At 46.1% G+C, this 13,868-nt stretch overlaps 1 protein-coding gene across 1 annotated transcript; it reads right to left on the bottom strand.

The window, feature by feature from the left end:
* Positions 1-729: 729 nt before the first annotated feature.
* On the bottom strand, positions 730-9,702 carry LOC116546888 (protein regulator of cytokinesis 1-like). Its single transcript, XM_032273008.1, has 3 exons — positions 9,506-9,702; positions 1,551-1,683; positions 730-1,039 (listed from the first exon to the last, which is right to left on the bottom strand). Exons 1-3 carry the CDS (start codon positions 9,631-9,633, stop codon positions 866-868), a joined length of 435 nt encoding a protein of 144 aa, XP_032128899.1. The 5' UTR covers positions 9,634-9,702; the 3' UTR covers positions 730-865.
* Positions 9,703-13,868: the final 4,166 nt, after the last annotated feature.

Here is a 13,868-nt window from a genome sequence, read left to right as displayed (position 1 = left end):
TATAAATTTACACAATTTCATTTAACATTGTGAACTAATCTATTATACTTAAGACACTTATGTTGACTCCAGGAAGCTCCACTTCATGTTCTCCTCTGCCTGATTGCTCTTGGCTACCAGGTGTGGATTATTCTTTGCCCTTTAAAGGTGATCTCCCTCCTAGGCTAACTCCAAACAGATACCTAGGCAGGTCTTCCTGTAACAGGAGGAGGGACCTGAGAACCTTCTGGCTGCACTCATTATCTTTCCAAGCTCCACATCTGTCCGAATTTTTATGATCCTGGCACTGCTTCCACTGGTTCTAAGCAGAGATGTTTCAGTACCCCATGTTTCATTTCATCCTTGCTGGTGTCCTCACTCAAGTCCAACTTGCAGTGACCCACAATACAGCCACCTCGGAGCTCCATCCACCCACAGATGACAGGGCATGCTCTGAACTGCACTTTGCACTCCTGATATTCCAGCTTTTGAGACATTTCTTCTAAAGTAGCTATTTTGGTTGGTTCAGTGTATGCAGCTTCTGAGTATGATAAAACCCACAAAGGTTGTTTTTTTTGGTAGTATTCCTTTTTATCATTAGTTAATTTTGCTTCCTGTTTTCATTTTCTTTCAGAGGAAAAACAGTGCAGTAGTATCTATACCTACCTTTCTTTCAGAGATTATAAAAAAAACTAATATTCCCTCCAAAGCAAAACTACGGTAAGCGGCAGCATCTTTTTGATCCACCAGGGCAGCTCTCCACAGAGGCGAGAATTCCTCTGCAGGGCCTAATTAATGTTGCACCATGTTTCCCCATTTCTCATGTCTAGCTCCACCCCCACCAGGAAGCCTCTCATCAGCTACAGGCCCAAGTCAATGCTGCTTCCTAAATCTCAGGCCCTGCAGTTTCCCTACAGACCCTGTGGGCGCCACGGACCTGAAATGGCTCGACGCGCAACTCGGTGCACAGAGTGTTCAGCTCTTTTTGACAGACGGATATGCTTTTGATGAGTCTTTCCTTCAGGCTTTCCTCTTCAGCAATCATCATATCCAGGAGTTCCTACAAGGGAGAAAACAGTCCATAATACTGAGGCTATGGAGGAAAAAAACTCCCAACACCAAACTCCTCAAATTTTTCTTTTTTTTTTTTCTTGAGACAGTCTAACTCTGTCACCCAGGCCAGAGTGCAATGGCGAGATCTCGGCTCACTGCAACCTCCACCTCCCGAGTTCAAGCGATTCTCCTGCCTCGCCTCCCGAGTAGCTGGGATTACAAGTGCCCACCACTGCACCTGGCTAATTTTTGTATTTTTAGTAGAGACGGGGTTTTACCATGTTGGTCAGGCTGACCTCAAGCAATCCACACGCCTCGGCCTCCCAAAGTGCTAGGATTACAGGCATGAGCCACTGCGCCCAGCCTCATCAAATTTCAAGAAGGGACTTCAAAACCAAACAGGAAGAGCCTGTGCTATCCTAACGCTGTGATCACATATCCCTTCTGTATGCTATCTGAGGTGAGACACCAACATTCTTACCCTGGTCCAGTGCACAGCCCAGTACTATTCAACCCACCTTGATATGCTTCTTTACCACCTCAGCTCTTTGTAACCGCTGGTCCTCTGGAATCCCAATTAGCTCCCATATTTCCCGAAGGTGATTTAGGGCTTTCTGCAGACATACTATGGACTCCTCCGCCAGCACCTCACTGAAAACCAAAAAATAAGGCCTGTTAGTTACATCAGTCACAGCCTCTAGACTAAAAGCACTATTTTCAAGAACCAAAAAGACTAGCTTCTCATGGCCGAGCATGGTGGCTCATGCCTGTAATCCCAGCACTTTGGGAGGCAGAGTCGGCCAGATCACCTAAAGTCAGGAGTTCGAGACCAGGCTGGCCAATATGGTGAAACCTCATCTCTACTAAAAAGACTAGCTTCCCACTGGCCTCGAGTCAAAAGCACATTGAAAACAAGCATCCAGCTTAATTCACCTTTAACCACTCCCCATCCCTTTTCCTGCCAGATGTCACCAGCAATGCAAGATTTCATATCAGATTACATCATGGAAACTCAACCTTCTGGACTTGCATCAGTCATCTACCTATGGAAGTAGAATACAGAATTATAAATACTTTTACTAAAGAAAACCAGACAAAAATGTTGGTAAAATAAACTAACACAAGAACTTGCTGGTGAGAAGCTCCTACAAAATATCTGGCAATTTATTACTAGTTTTTGGTTGTTCTTTTTTTCTTTGAGACAGTGTGTTGCTCTATTACCCAGGCTGGTGTGCAGCGGCATGATCTTGACTCACTGCAGCCTCGGCCTTCTGGGTTCTTCCTGCCTCCTGGGTTCTCCTGACTCAGCCACCTGAGTAGGTGGGGCTACAGGCGTGTGCTACCATGCCCGGCTAATTTTTGTATTTTTAGTAGAGATGAGGTTTTGTCATGTTGGCCAGGCTGCTCTCGAGCTGCTGACCCTAGGTGATCCACCTGCCTTGGCTTCCCCAAAGTGCTGGGATTACAGACATGAGCCACCGTGCCCGACCTTTTTATTTTATTCATTTATTTATTATCATTATTATTATTATTTTGGAGACAGAATCTCACTCCATTGCCCTGGCTGGAGTACAATGGTGTGATCTTGGCTCACTGCAACCCCTGCCTCCCGGGTTCAAGTGATTCTCCTGCCTCAGCCTCCCAAGTAGCTCAGATTACAGGCGTGCACCACCATGCTGGCTAATTTTTATATTTTCAGTAGAGACGGGGTTTCACCATGTTGGCCAGGCTGGTCTCAAACTCATGACCTCAAGTGATCCACCTGTTTTGGCCTCCCAAAGTGCTGGGATTACAGGCGTGAACCGCCATACCTGGCCCATTATTCTTACAATACAACTAGCAGCTCAAATAATGGCTAAAGTTAAAAAGACAACATTAAGTGTTGGTGAATATAGAGAAAAGTGAGAACTTTCATATACTGCTGGCATGGTGTAAATTGGTACAACTATTTTTAAAACTGTTGGCAGTCTATCTCCTAAAGCTGAACCCAGCAGTTCTACCTCTACAGACAGAACTAGCAGAAATGAACACACATGTTCACCAGACACATATGAGAATGGTCAGAGAAGCATTACTCATAAAGCATGGAAACAGAAACAGGCTAGATGTCTATCAACAGAATGAATAGTACATTCCCACAATGTAATAACACAGCAATGAAAATCAACAAACCCACCGGGTGTGGTGGCTCATGCCAGTAATCTCAGCACTTTGGGAGGCCGAGGCAGGCCACCTTGGAGCTAGAAACTTTCATTAGGTCCTTTCTGTCTCACAGAGTTCAGTGGTTCTACAAGTCACCAGCCTAAATCTCTAACAATGTCTCTCCAAAGCTGTTAATACATTCATATCCAAAATATCTCTAGCCATGAAATCCCAGTTAGAGGTTGCCCGTCCTTGAGAAACGTTTCTACACAAATACCTGTTGCCTATGCCAGATGGCCATACCACCAATACCCAAATATTGACAAATGTTTAAAATAATTCATTCTACTCCCTTCACTTTAAAAATGTTGACAGTTCAAGTCCAACAGAAGGAAAAAAAGAAATGTTAGTAAGTAAGCCATTTATTTAATACAATCTCAACTAAAGTTCAACTAAAGAGCTTCCTCAGGCAAACACTCCTTTTGCACTTCATTTTGAAGACAAAAGAATGCACGAGTTAAAATCCTAATATTAACATTTTATTAAAAATAACTCTTAAGTTCCAATCTGTGGCCAATATTCAACCTGGATGCAAAGCCCTGGCTTTGAGACAGGCCAGCTAGGGGCACTGGTCTGGAAGTCATTACTTCAGTAAGTGTCCCAGAGTCTCCTCCGTCTGACAGACCTAACCCTGCCTAGCCCATCTCCACATGACAGCTAGTTTGTCATGACAACAAATCCCATCAGATCCCTGGCTAAGGGATCCCCTTCAAAGACCCCACTGTCCTCGGGAAATAGTTCAACCACCTTCCACGGAAAAGCCTTCTCAAACCTCTCTCCAGGCCTGTCTGCTTATCTTTCCCACTTGTCACTCCCAAGTCTTCGGCCATTCCCGGAAAAATGGCCCTCAATAAACCACATGCAGTCCTCATTTGGGTTTCATGCAGCCCTCATTTCTTCATGCCACCGTGCTTTGTACCTTCAGTCCCTTCTATCTGCCACCACCTCCTCTGGAGAGCCGTGGACTTGTCACTCACTTCCCATTTTCCCCCAGCCCCCCAGTAGACCATACATTCCAGGGCAAGGACCTCCACATCTTCATTTTACCACACCCTAATGCATAGTAGTTGTTCAACAGATGTAAAATGAACGGCCCTGAATTCCTGCCAAAGGGTCTTGTGCTCCTAACCTACCTAACCTAATAGAGGTATTATGCATTCTCAGATCCTGACAAAGGTTTGCAAGCAGGGCTGCCTCTCTCTGTAACACATCTAAAAGGCAAAGTGACCATTTTTCTGAATAAAAAAATCTAGCACAATGAATGGGCAAAGAATCTGAATAGACATTTCTCCAAGGAAGATGTAAAAATGGCCAATAAGCGCAAGAAAGAGGCTCCATATTAGTCATTAGGGAAATGCAAATCAAAACCACTTCATAGCCAACAGGACGATTCTAACAAAAAAATGTATATAGCAACAAGTATTGGTGAGAATCTAGAGAATCTAGAACCCTCAGACACTGCTTGTGAGAATGCAAGATGGTGCAGCGTCTTTGAAAAAACAGTCTAGGCAGGGCGTGGCGGCTCACACCTGTAATCCCAGCACTTTGGGAGGCGAAGGAAGGCGCATCACCTGAGGTCAGGAGTTCAAAACCAGCTTGGCCAAAATGGCAAAACCCCATCTCTACTAAAAATACAAAAATTAGCTGGGCGCAGTGGTAGGTGCCTGTAATCCCAGCTACTCAAGAGGCTGAGGCAGAAGAATTGCTTGAACCCAGGAGGCGGAGGTTGCAGTGAGCAGAGATCGTGCCATTGTACTCCAGCCTGGTGACAGGGCAAGACTCTGCCTCAAAAAAAAAAAACAAAAACAAAACAAACAAAACAAAACAAAACAAAACAAAACAAAAAACAGTCTGATTGCTACTCAGTTGTTTCTTTGTTTTTTTTTTTTTTTTTTTTGAGACAGGGCCTCACTGTCACCTGGGTTGGAGTGCCGTGGTGTGATCACAGCTCACTGCAGCCTCAACCTCCCGGGCTCAAGGCAATTCTCCCTGCTTAGCCTCCCTAGTAGCTGTGACCACAGACATGTACCATCACACTTGGCTAGTTTTTGTTTTTTGTTAAAGGTTTGCCATGTTACTCAGGCTGGTCTTGAACTCCTGGGCCCAGGCGATCCTCCCCCCTTGGCCTCCCTAAGTGTTGGGATTACAAACATGAGCCACTGCACCCAGCCCCTCACTTTAACAGAGTTCATACAACCCAGCAATTTTATGACTGGGTTTTTACCCAAAAGAAATGAAAACATTTATACTAAAACAACACAAATGTTTATAGCAGCATTATTTATGATAGCCGAAAAGTGGGAGAAAACACCACAAATGGCCATCAACTTATGAATGGGTAAATAAAATGCAGTGTATGGCCGTACAATGGAATATTATTTGGCAATAAACCTTGAAAACATGCTAAGTCAAAGAAGCAAGTCAAAAAAGACCACAGTGATGGTTCTGTTTATATGAAATATCCAGAATCAGTAAAAAGTAGATTTGGGTTTTTTTTTTTTTTTTTTTTTGAGACAGGGTCTCCCTCTTTCACCCAGGTTGGAGTGCAGTAATGTGATCATGGCTCACTGCAGCCTCAACCTCCTAGGCTCAGGTGATCCTCCCACCTCGGCCTCCGGAGTAGATGGGACTACAGGTGTGAGCCACCACACCCAGCTAACTTAAAAAAAATTTTTTTGTAGAAGCAGAGTCTCCCTATGTTGCCCAAGCTGTTCTTGAACTCCTGGATTCAAGCAGTTCTCCCAACTCGGCCTCCCGAAGTGCTGGGATATAGATGTGAGCCACCTTTGCCTAGCCAAAAAGTAGATCTATAGTTGGGGGTGCAGAGAATTTGGACCATAAGGTGGAAAGGAGATTGACTGCTAATGAGATTTTGAAGGGGTGAAAAAAATGTTCTAAAATTGATTGCAGTGATGATTACACAGCTCTGAATATTCTGAAAATCACTGAATTATACACTTTAAGTACATCATATGGTATGTGGATTATACCTCAAAGCTGCTATTAAAACATCTTGGTACATATTCCGAAATTTCTTTGATTTATAACTTAATTGAAAAACATAAATTTTTACTATGGCCGGGTGTGGTGGCTCACGTGTATAATCCCAGCACTTTGGGAGGCCAAATCGGGCAGATCACCTGAGGTCAGGAGCTCGAGACCAGCCTGGACAACATGGTGAAACCCCATCTCTACTAAAAAAACAAAAATTAGCCAGCCACGGTGGTAGGTACCTGTAATCCCAGATACTCAGGAGGCTAAGGGAGGAGAATCACTTGAACCTGGTGAACCCAGGAGGCAGAGGTTGCAGTGAACTGAGATCACACTATTGCACTCCAGCCTGGGTGACAGAGCAAGACTCCCCCCATCCCCCGTCCCCAAAAAATAATTTTTACTAATATATAACAAATTTTATTTGGCCTCTTGGAAATGTTTGGTAATTCCAAACACCCATTATGTTATTCTATTTAGAGACAGTTCCTGTAAGAGGATCATTTTCAAAGAATTAAAAACTAACATTTCTCACTCTTCCTAACATTCAAATTATACTGAACTTAATTTTTTTAACTTACATTTTATATAATCCTTGACATTTCTTTTTTTTTTTTTTTTTGAGACGGAGTTTCACTCTTGCTACCCAGGCTGGAGTGCAATGGCGCCATCTCGGCTCACCGCAACCTCCGCCTCCTGGGTTCAGGCAATTCTCCTGGCTCAACCTCCTGACACTTCTTTCTTATACTCCCGCCATTAGCATTATCTACACAAGACAGGCAGAATCTCACTCCCCCTGACCTCTGCTGCTACCACTACCACCCCCACCCTGGTCCAGGTCACCACCAACTATAAACTCTTGTGAGGGCAAGGATGTCACTTTTGCTCACAGCTGTTTCCCTGCCACTTAGAATAGTTGTATATAACAAACATTCAAGAAGTCTTTTCCTTTTTTTATTATAAATTGCTGTTTTTTTAAATAGAGACAGGGTCTGGCTATGTTGCCCAGGCTGATCTCAAACTCCTGGGCTCAAATCATCTTCCCACCATGGCCTCCCAAAGTGCTGGGATTACAAGGGTGAGCCACTGTGCCAGGCCCCAGAAATCTTTTCGAATGAATAATGTGACATTTCAATAAAGCTGCATCATCTTAAGATGCTTCAGAGTAATCATTGTGAACAATAATTATGATACACTTAAATACTGCCTGGTTTCAGGTAATCCCCTAAAAGGAGCCAGTCTGAGATTTTTTTTAAACTCACTGAAAAACTCAGAGTGCATACAAAGACTACCACTCAAGGACACAAAAGTTGTAAAATGAGGCAGTTTTTCCAGCCTTGAACATAAATCACTGGACTGGAAAAAATCTCAAAATGGTCCTCTTCTAAATGACTTCCTACCTCCAGGCAGCCTTCACTGATCTACTGCCCTATTTTTTTCTTAGCGCTCCAGAGAAGGAGCTTTGTTGATCTGCTGTACAACCTGTTTCAGGCATCGATAACAATATTAATTCTAGCCAGAGTTTTGCTTGAGCCCCAGAAGTCAAAGCTGCAGTGAGCAATCTCACCACTGCACTCCAGCCTGGGTGACAGTGAGAGGCTGTCTCAAAAGAAAAAAAAAGGTCTAATTATATCCATTAGCCTGGAATCAACATTAAAGGGTAACTTCCTCCCACTTCATTCAATCCCTTGGAAGAGGAGATGCCTAAATAATTCATAAACTGTTAATAGACTTTTTTTTTTTTTTTTTTTTTTTGATACAGAGTCTCGCTCTGCGCTAGGCTGGAGTGCAGTGGCGCTATCTCAGCTCACTGCAACCTCTGCCCCCTAGGCTCAAGGGATTCTCCTGCCTCAGCCTCCTGAGAAGCTGGGACTGCAGGCGTGTGCCACTACGCCCAGTTAATTTTTGTATTTTTAGTTGAGACCGGATTTCACTATTTGGCACTAAACTCCCATTATTTTGTGGGCAAGCATTTGAAAAGGACTGATCAGAATTAGTGATCATGAAATGAAGACTCTTACAAAGCCTTAGCACAATTGGTTCGACCAAAAACTACAAATTAGTTGACGGTGTATCATCACTGTAAGGTTTATTGCCGAGTTTAAAATGAGGAAAGTGAGGCCAATATAAGAAAATGAAAATCCAATTTATTCAGTTCCCAGGCGAGGTTCCATGGTCCCGGGGAAAGGGGCCAGGGAAGTCGCGCCAATTCCTGGGGCGTGGGGTTTTTATGGCTAGGAGGAATCAACAACAGCTGGGTGCTCTGGTTGACTCCAGGGGAGCGGGATTGAGACCGCGCGGGTTTTCAGGTGGGAGAACCGGCCAGGAGCCTTGCATCACCTGGAGCCTTCCAGGGGAGCCATAGGGCAGAGCTAAGTGCCGAGTGCAGAGCCTGGTGCCAGGTGCAGAGTTGGGTGTATCCAACCTCCCAGCGAGGCAACCGGCCTTACAATCACCATACTTCATCCACAACTTTCAGAAAATACAGTTAATATTTGGAAGTCACAAGGCTGTTAAGTGGCAGTGTCACCGACTGGTCCCGATTTCAAGTTGGACAATCCCTCCCCAACACTGCTTAGAATGTTGTTAAAACAACCGGAAAAGAATTCCATAATCCGAGTTTCTTAACTTCTAAGGAAACAAAGCTGTCTTTCCAATTCGAACAAAACGCCACCGCTGGCTAGATATAATGAAAAACAGCCGGCAGGGCGCCGTGGCTCTCGCCTGTAATCCCAATGGATCCTTTAAGGATCGCTTAAAGCCAGGAGTTCGACACCAGCCTGGCCAACATGAGGAGACCGCGTTTCCACAAAAATAAAAGAATAAAACAAAGAAAAACAACGATAAATAAACTTTACAGCTTTATTTAAAGAGAAGCCATGAACACAGGTTTACAACGAGTCATCTGCGCCAAGAAGCGGCACCTGAGACTCCGCGGGCGGGGAGGGTGGGGTCTGGGCGCCAGCGCTGACCGCCCGGGTGAAGGCTGCCCCGGACCCCTGGCCTCGCCCGCCCCTCCGCGTCGCGGCACCGGCGCTCGGCTCCCACCCAGGCGTCCGAGCTTGCAGGCACCCGCGGCCGCCGAGGCACAGCGCATCAGCTTCGCCTCCGCCGCGGCCCTCGCACCGGCTCGCCGCCTCCAGACCCAGCCCCTCTGCGCCCCCGGCCTCAGCCGGCGCCGGCTGCCGTGATGCCCTAGGCTCGGGATCCCGCACGGGCCCCGAAACCGAGACGGGCGTCGCTCGCCCCCGCGTGTCCACGACTTCCCCGCAACCCGCACCTTCTCCTCATGGCGGACGCTCCAAGCAGTCGTGAGTTCAGGTCCAGACCTACTCCACACAACCCCGAGCGCAACAACCACCCGCAAACACTGGCAATCTCACTCCGAAAAGGCCCTTCGAGACCCATTGAGCCCGGCAAAATTTCTACTCGCGCCAGGGGCGCAAAGCCTCACCGCGATTGGTTTCGCATCCTGTCGCTCCTCCAAAGCCCCGCCCCTCGGGCTGCAGCTCACGAGGGCGGAGTCGGGGCGGGGCCTCGCGTGTGGGGCCTGGAAAGCGACGGAGCGGCGGCGGGGCGGGGCGGGAGTGACGTCACTGTCTGTGCGTGGCGGGGCGTGGCGGCAGCCTCAAGGGACTCCCCTCCCGAGCCAGCTACGTTGTCTGAGCGCTGCCTAGCCGCGAGCCGTTTGGATTCGAGGGACGCGGGCGGGGAGGGAGTTCAGAGCGCAGGGGCAACCTGGCTTCCCTGAGTCCCGGCTGCCGGTAGCCGGCGGGGGTGAATAGGAAAGTTAGCGCCTACTTTCCCTCGCTCATCCAGGAAGCGAACCTTGGAACTGACCTTTGGTGCGAATCCTCTCCAGATGTAGAAAGCCATACACTAAAGGGCAAGGGAAGGAACACTGAGCCCTGATCACGGGCCTGGAACCTTTCAACACCAGTTATCCCGTTTAAGCTCCATAATCCTGTATAACAAGTATTGTCGCCATTGCAGAGGAGGAGACTAAAAAAGATTTCAATGACTTGCCCAAGTCACGTGGTTGGTGAATAAATGCCGATCACCTAGGTGTGGTTTTCTTTCAAATTAGACGAGTTTCTAACTTGTAACATGAAAAATTTAAAGCTCATCAAGGGCCGGGCGCGGTAGCTCACGTAATCTCAGCACTTTGGGAGGCCGAGGCGGGTGGATCACCAGGTCAAGAAATCGAGACCATCCTGGTCAACATGGTGAAACCCCGTCTCTACTAAAAATACAAAAAATTAGCTGGGCATGGTGGCGCGTGCCTGTAATCCCAGCTACTCAGGAGGCTGAGGCAGGAGAATTGCCTGAACCCAGGAGGCGGAGGTTGCGGTGAGCCGAGATCGCGCCATTGCACTCCAGCCTGGGTAACAACAGTGAAACTCTTTCTCAAAAAAAGAAAAAAGAAAAAAAGCTCATTAAGGTACTTTTGTAGCCTCCCTTCCTCGATGAACATGTTACATCCCTAAATACTTACATATCACATTTTTCCCCCAGCGATTCATGGTGGCATAATATCCTGGTGTGTAGATATCTCGCCCATTCTATTGATAGTTACATCATCATCTAAAAGATAAGGCTGGGCTGAATATCTTCATACATAAATCTTTGCATCCTGCATTTTCGTACGGCTGATTCCTAGAGGTGTAATTACTGAATGCTCCCTTTATTATTTGCCTTCCACACCAAGCCTCACTGGAAAAGCACCCTCCTTTTGTTACCCTCAGCAGGGCTGAATCCTATTGTACTTTTAAACATCTTTGCTCGGTGTGTAGGAAAAATAGTACCCATGGCATTTCCTTGTTTGGCACTTGATTATAACTCAAATTGCACATTTTTCTTGTTTATTGGCCAACTGTAACTTAGGTGAATCCTCTTCCTTTGCCTTTTCCCTAAAGGTAAGGGATGCTTGTTTGCTTCACCTTCAGAACCATGTTTTTCTTACTGTCAGAAAAACTTCATTGGTACTTTCAATGCGCTTTTTATTTTATTCATTTTTTTAAATTGAGATGGAGTCTTGCTCTGTCACCCAGGATGAAGTGCATGGCCTAATCTCGGCTCACTGCAACCTCTGCCACCTGGCTTCAAGCCATTCTTGTGCCTCAGCTTACCGAGTAGCTGGGATTACAGGATCCCACCACCACATCCAGATAATTTTTTTGTATTTTTAGTAGAGACGGGGTTTTGCCATGTTGGCCAGGCTGGATTCGAACTCCTGACCTCAGGTGATCTGCTCTCCTTAGCCTCCCAAAGTGCTGGGATTATAGTCGTGAGCCACCATGCTCGGCCTCAATATTGTTTTTAACTTGTCAGCAGCATGCCAAACATTCCCAGACCAGTACAGCGGAGAGCAGGCACCACTTTTTTTTTTCTTTTTTCTTTTACCTCCTACTCCTTTTTCTTTTTTTTTTTCTTTTGAGACAGAATCTTGCTCTGTCACCCAGGCTGGAGTGTATTGGCATGATCTCCCTGGTTCAAGCAATTCCCCTGCCTCAGCCTCGTGAGTAGCTGGGATTACAGGTGCGTGCCACCATGCCTGGCTAATTTTTTTTGCATTTTTAGTAGAGATGGGGTTTCACTATGTTGGTCAGGCTGGTCTTGAACTCTTGACCTCATGATCTTCCCACCTCGGCTTCCCAAAGTGCTGGAATTATAGGTGTGAGCCACTGCACCCGGCCAGCCACTTTCTCTTTTTTGAGATGAAGTCTCGCAGTGTCGCCCAGGCTGTAGTGCAGTGTTGCGATCTTGGCTCACTGCAATCTCCGCCTCATGGGTTCCAGCAATTGTCCTGCCTCAGCCTCCCGAGTAGCTGGGACTACAGGCGTGCGCCAACACGCCCAGCTAATTTTTCTGTATTTTTGTTTTTAGTAGAGATGGGGTTTCACCATGTTGGCCAGGATAGCCTCGATCTCCTGACCTCATGATCTGCCTGCCTCGACCTCCCAAAGTGCTGGGATTACAGGTGTGGGCCACCATGCCCGGCCAGCGGCCAGCCACTTTCTACAAGTACTTGCATTCTGTTGATTAACATTGACACCACTGATAGAGTGGATGATAAAATTTACTTTCACCCATTGTTGATTAACAGGGTTTTTCAGAAGGTTTTGCAGATTTGTGATCTTCATACTTGTTCTTCTAACCAGCATTATTAAGTATCCAGAGATAAGCCAATTTTTCTATCTTGTCTTTCACACTGAGGGGCTGAAACTAACAAAGTCATAGAACTGATGCAAAGATATCCATTCAGAGCATAAACTCAGCATGTAAAACACTGTGCAATATGTGTTTATAATGTATGACCTTAGCGTGGGCAATGTGGCAAAACCCTGTCTCTATAAAAAAATTAGCCAGGTGTGGTGGTATGAGCCTGTAGTCCCAGCTACTTGGAAGGCTGAAGCGGGAGGATCACTTGAATCCAGGAGGTCAAGGTGCAGTGAGGTATGATCATACCACTGCACTCCAGCCTGGATGACAGAGCAAGACCCTGTCTCAAAAAAAAAAAAAAAAAAATCCTATGACAGGGTCATATATTTCTACTGGAGGGAGGTGCAATGCTTTGCCACTGTTTACTTAAATCTGTTTCTGATGTCACCTATTCTTTCTGAGGACCAACTGCCCTATTGGCAGTGCCTTTGGTCTTGCACACTAGCTTGACATAACACTCAAAATTCTAGCTCGATGCTTGAGGAATGCCTTTTCCTTGGAATATATTCTTATACAGAATTATCATTATTTTTATTTATTTATTTTTTGGAGACAGAGTCTTGCTCTGTTGCCCAGGCTAGAGTCTAGTGATGCGATCTCAGCTCACTGCAACCTCCACTTCCCAGGTTCAAGCGATTCTCCGCCTGAGCCTCCTGAGTAACTGGGACTACAGGTGCGTGCCACCACGCCTGGCTAATTTTTGTATTTTTAGTAGAGACGGGGTTTCACCATGTTGGCCTGGCTGGTCTTGAACTCAAGTGATTCAGCTAACTCGGTTTCCCAAAGTGCTGGGATTACAGGCGTGAGCCACTATGCCAGGGCTAGAATTATCATTATTCTATAGGAAGAATACTTTTGATGATCCAGTAACTCACGTTTTGATTTTCTTTCTTCCTCTTAGTAAGTGGCAGTACTGTGGAGTGGGGAACAGATGGGAGGATGAGCAGCTTGGAGGGACACTCTTGCAAAAACCCAGGCAAGAGACAATAAAGACCTCTGTCATAGGGATGGTGAGGACAGGAACTAGAGGCATTTAGAAAAGAGAACCAGTAGGACAAGGGAACCAGCTGAAGGTGGGGCACAGAAAGAAAAAATCTGAAGTCAAGGATACAACTTTTTGCTTGTTTGAACAAAGCTTGGGAATAAGGGAAGAAGAGCAGATTAAAGGATTCAAGTAGGGACAAGAGCTTCCACCCATGCGTTTATTTTGTACATGCTGAGTTTGAAGTACCTGTGGAATGACCAGGTAGGAAATACTTGCAAGCAGCTCAGGAGTGAGATGAAAGCTTGAGGTCTGGAAGTGGATTACGGCGAAGGGCAGAGAGAGCAAATGGGATGAGCAACAAGCTAGGAGACTGTGGGAGGACAAACAGAGCACTATGGAAGCTGGGTAAGACAATTTCAAGGAAAAGGTAGTCATC

This window comes from Sapajus apella, unplaced genomic scaffold (assembly GCF_009761245.1).
Source record: "Sapajus apella isolate SASKATOON/1434 unplaced genomic scaffold, GSC_monkey_1.0 scaffold1606, whole genome shotgun sequence".
NCBI classification, from domain to species: domain Eukaryota; kingdom Metazoa; phylum Chordata; class Mammalia; order Primates; family Cebidae; genus Sapajus; species Sapajus apella.
This window is presented reverse-complemented; position numbering and strand designations above follow the sequence as displayed.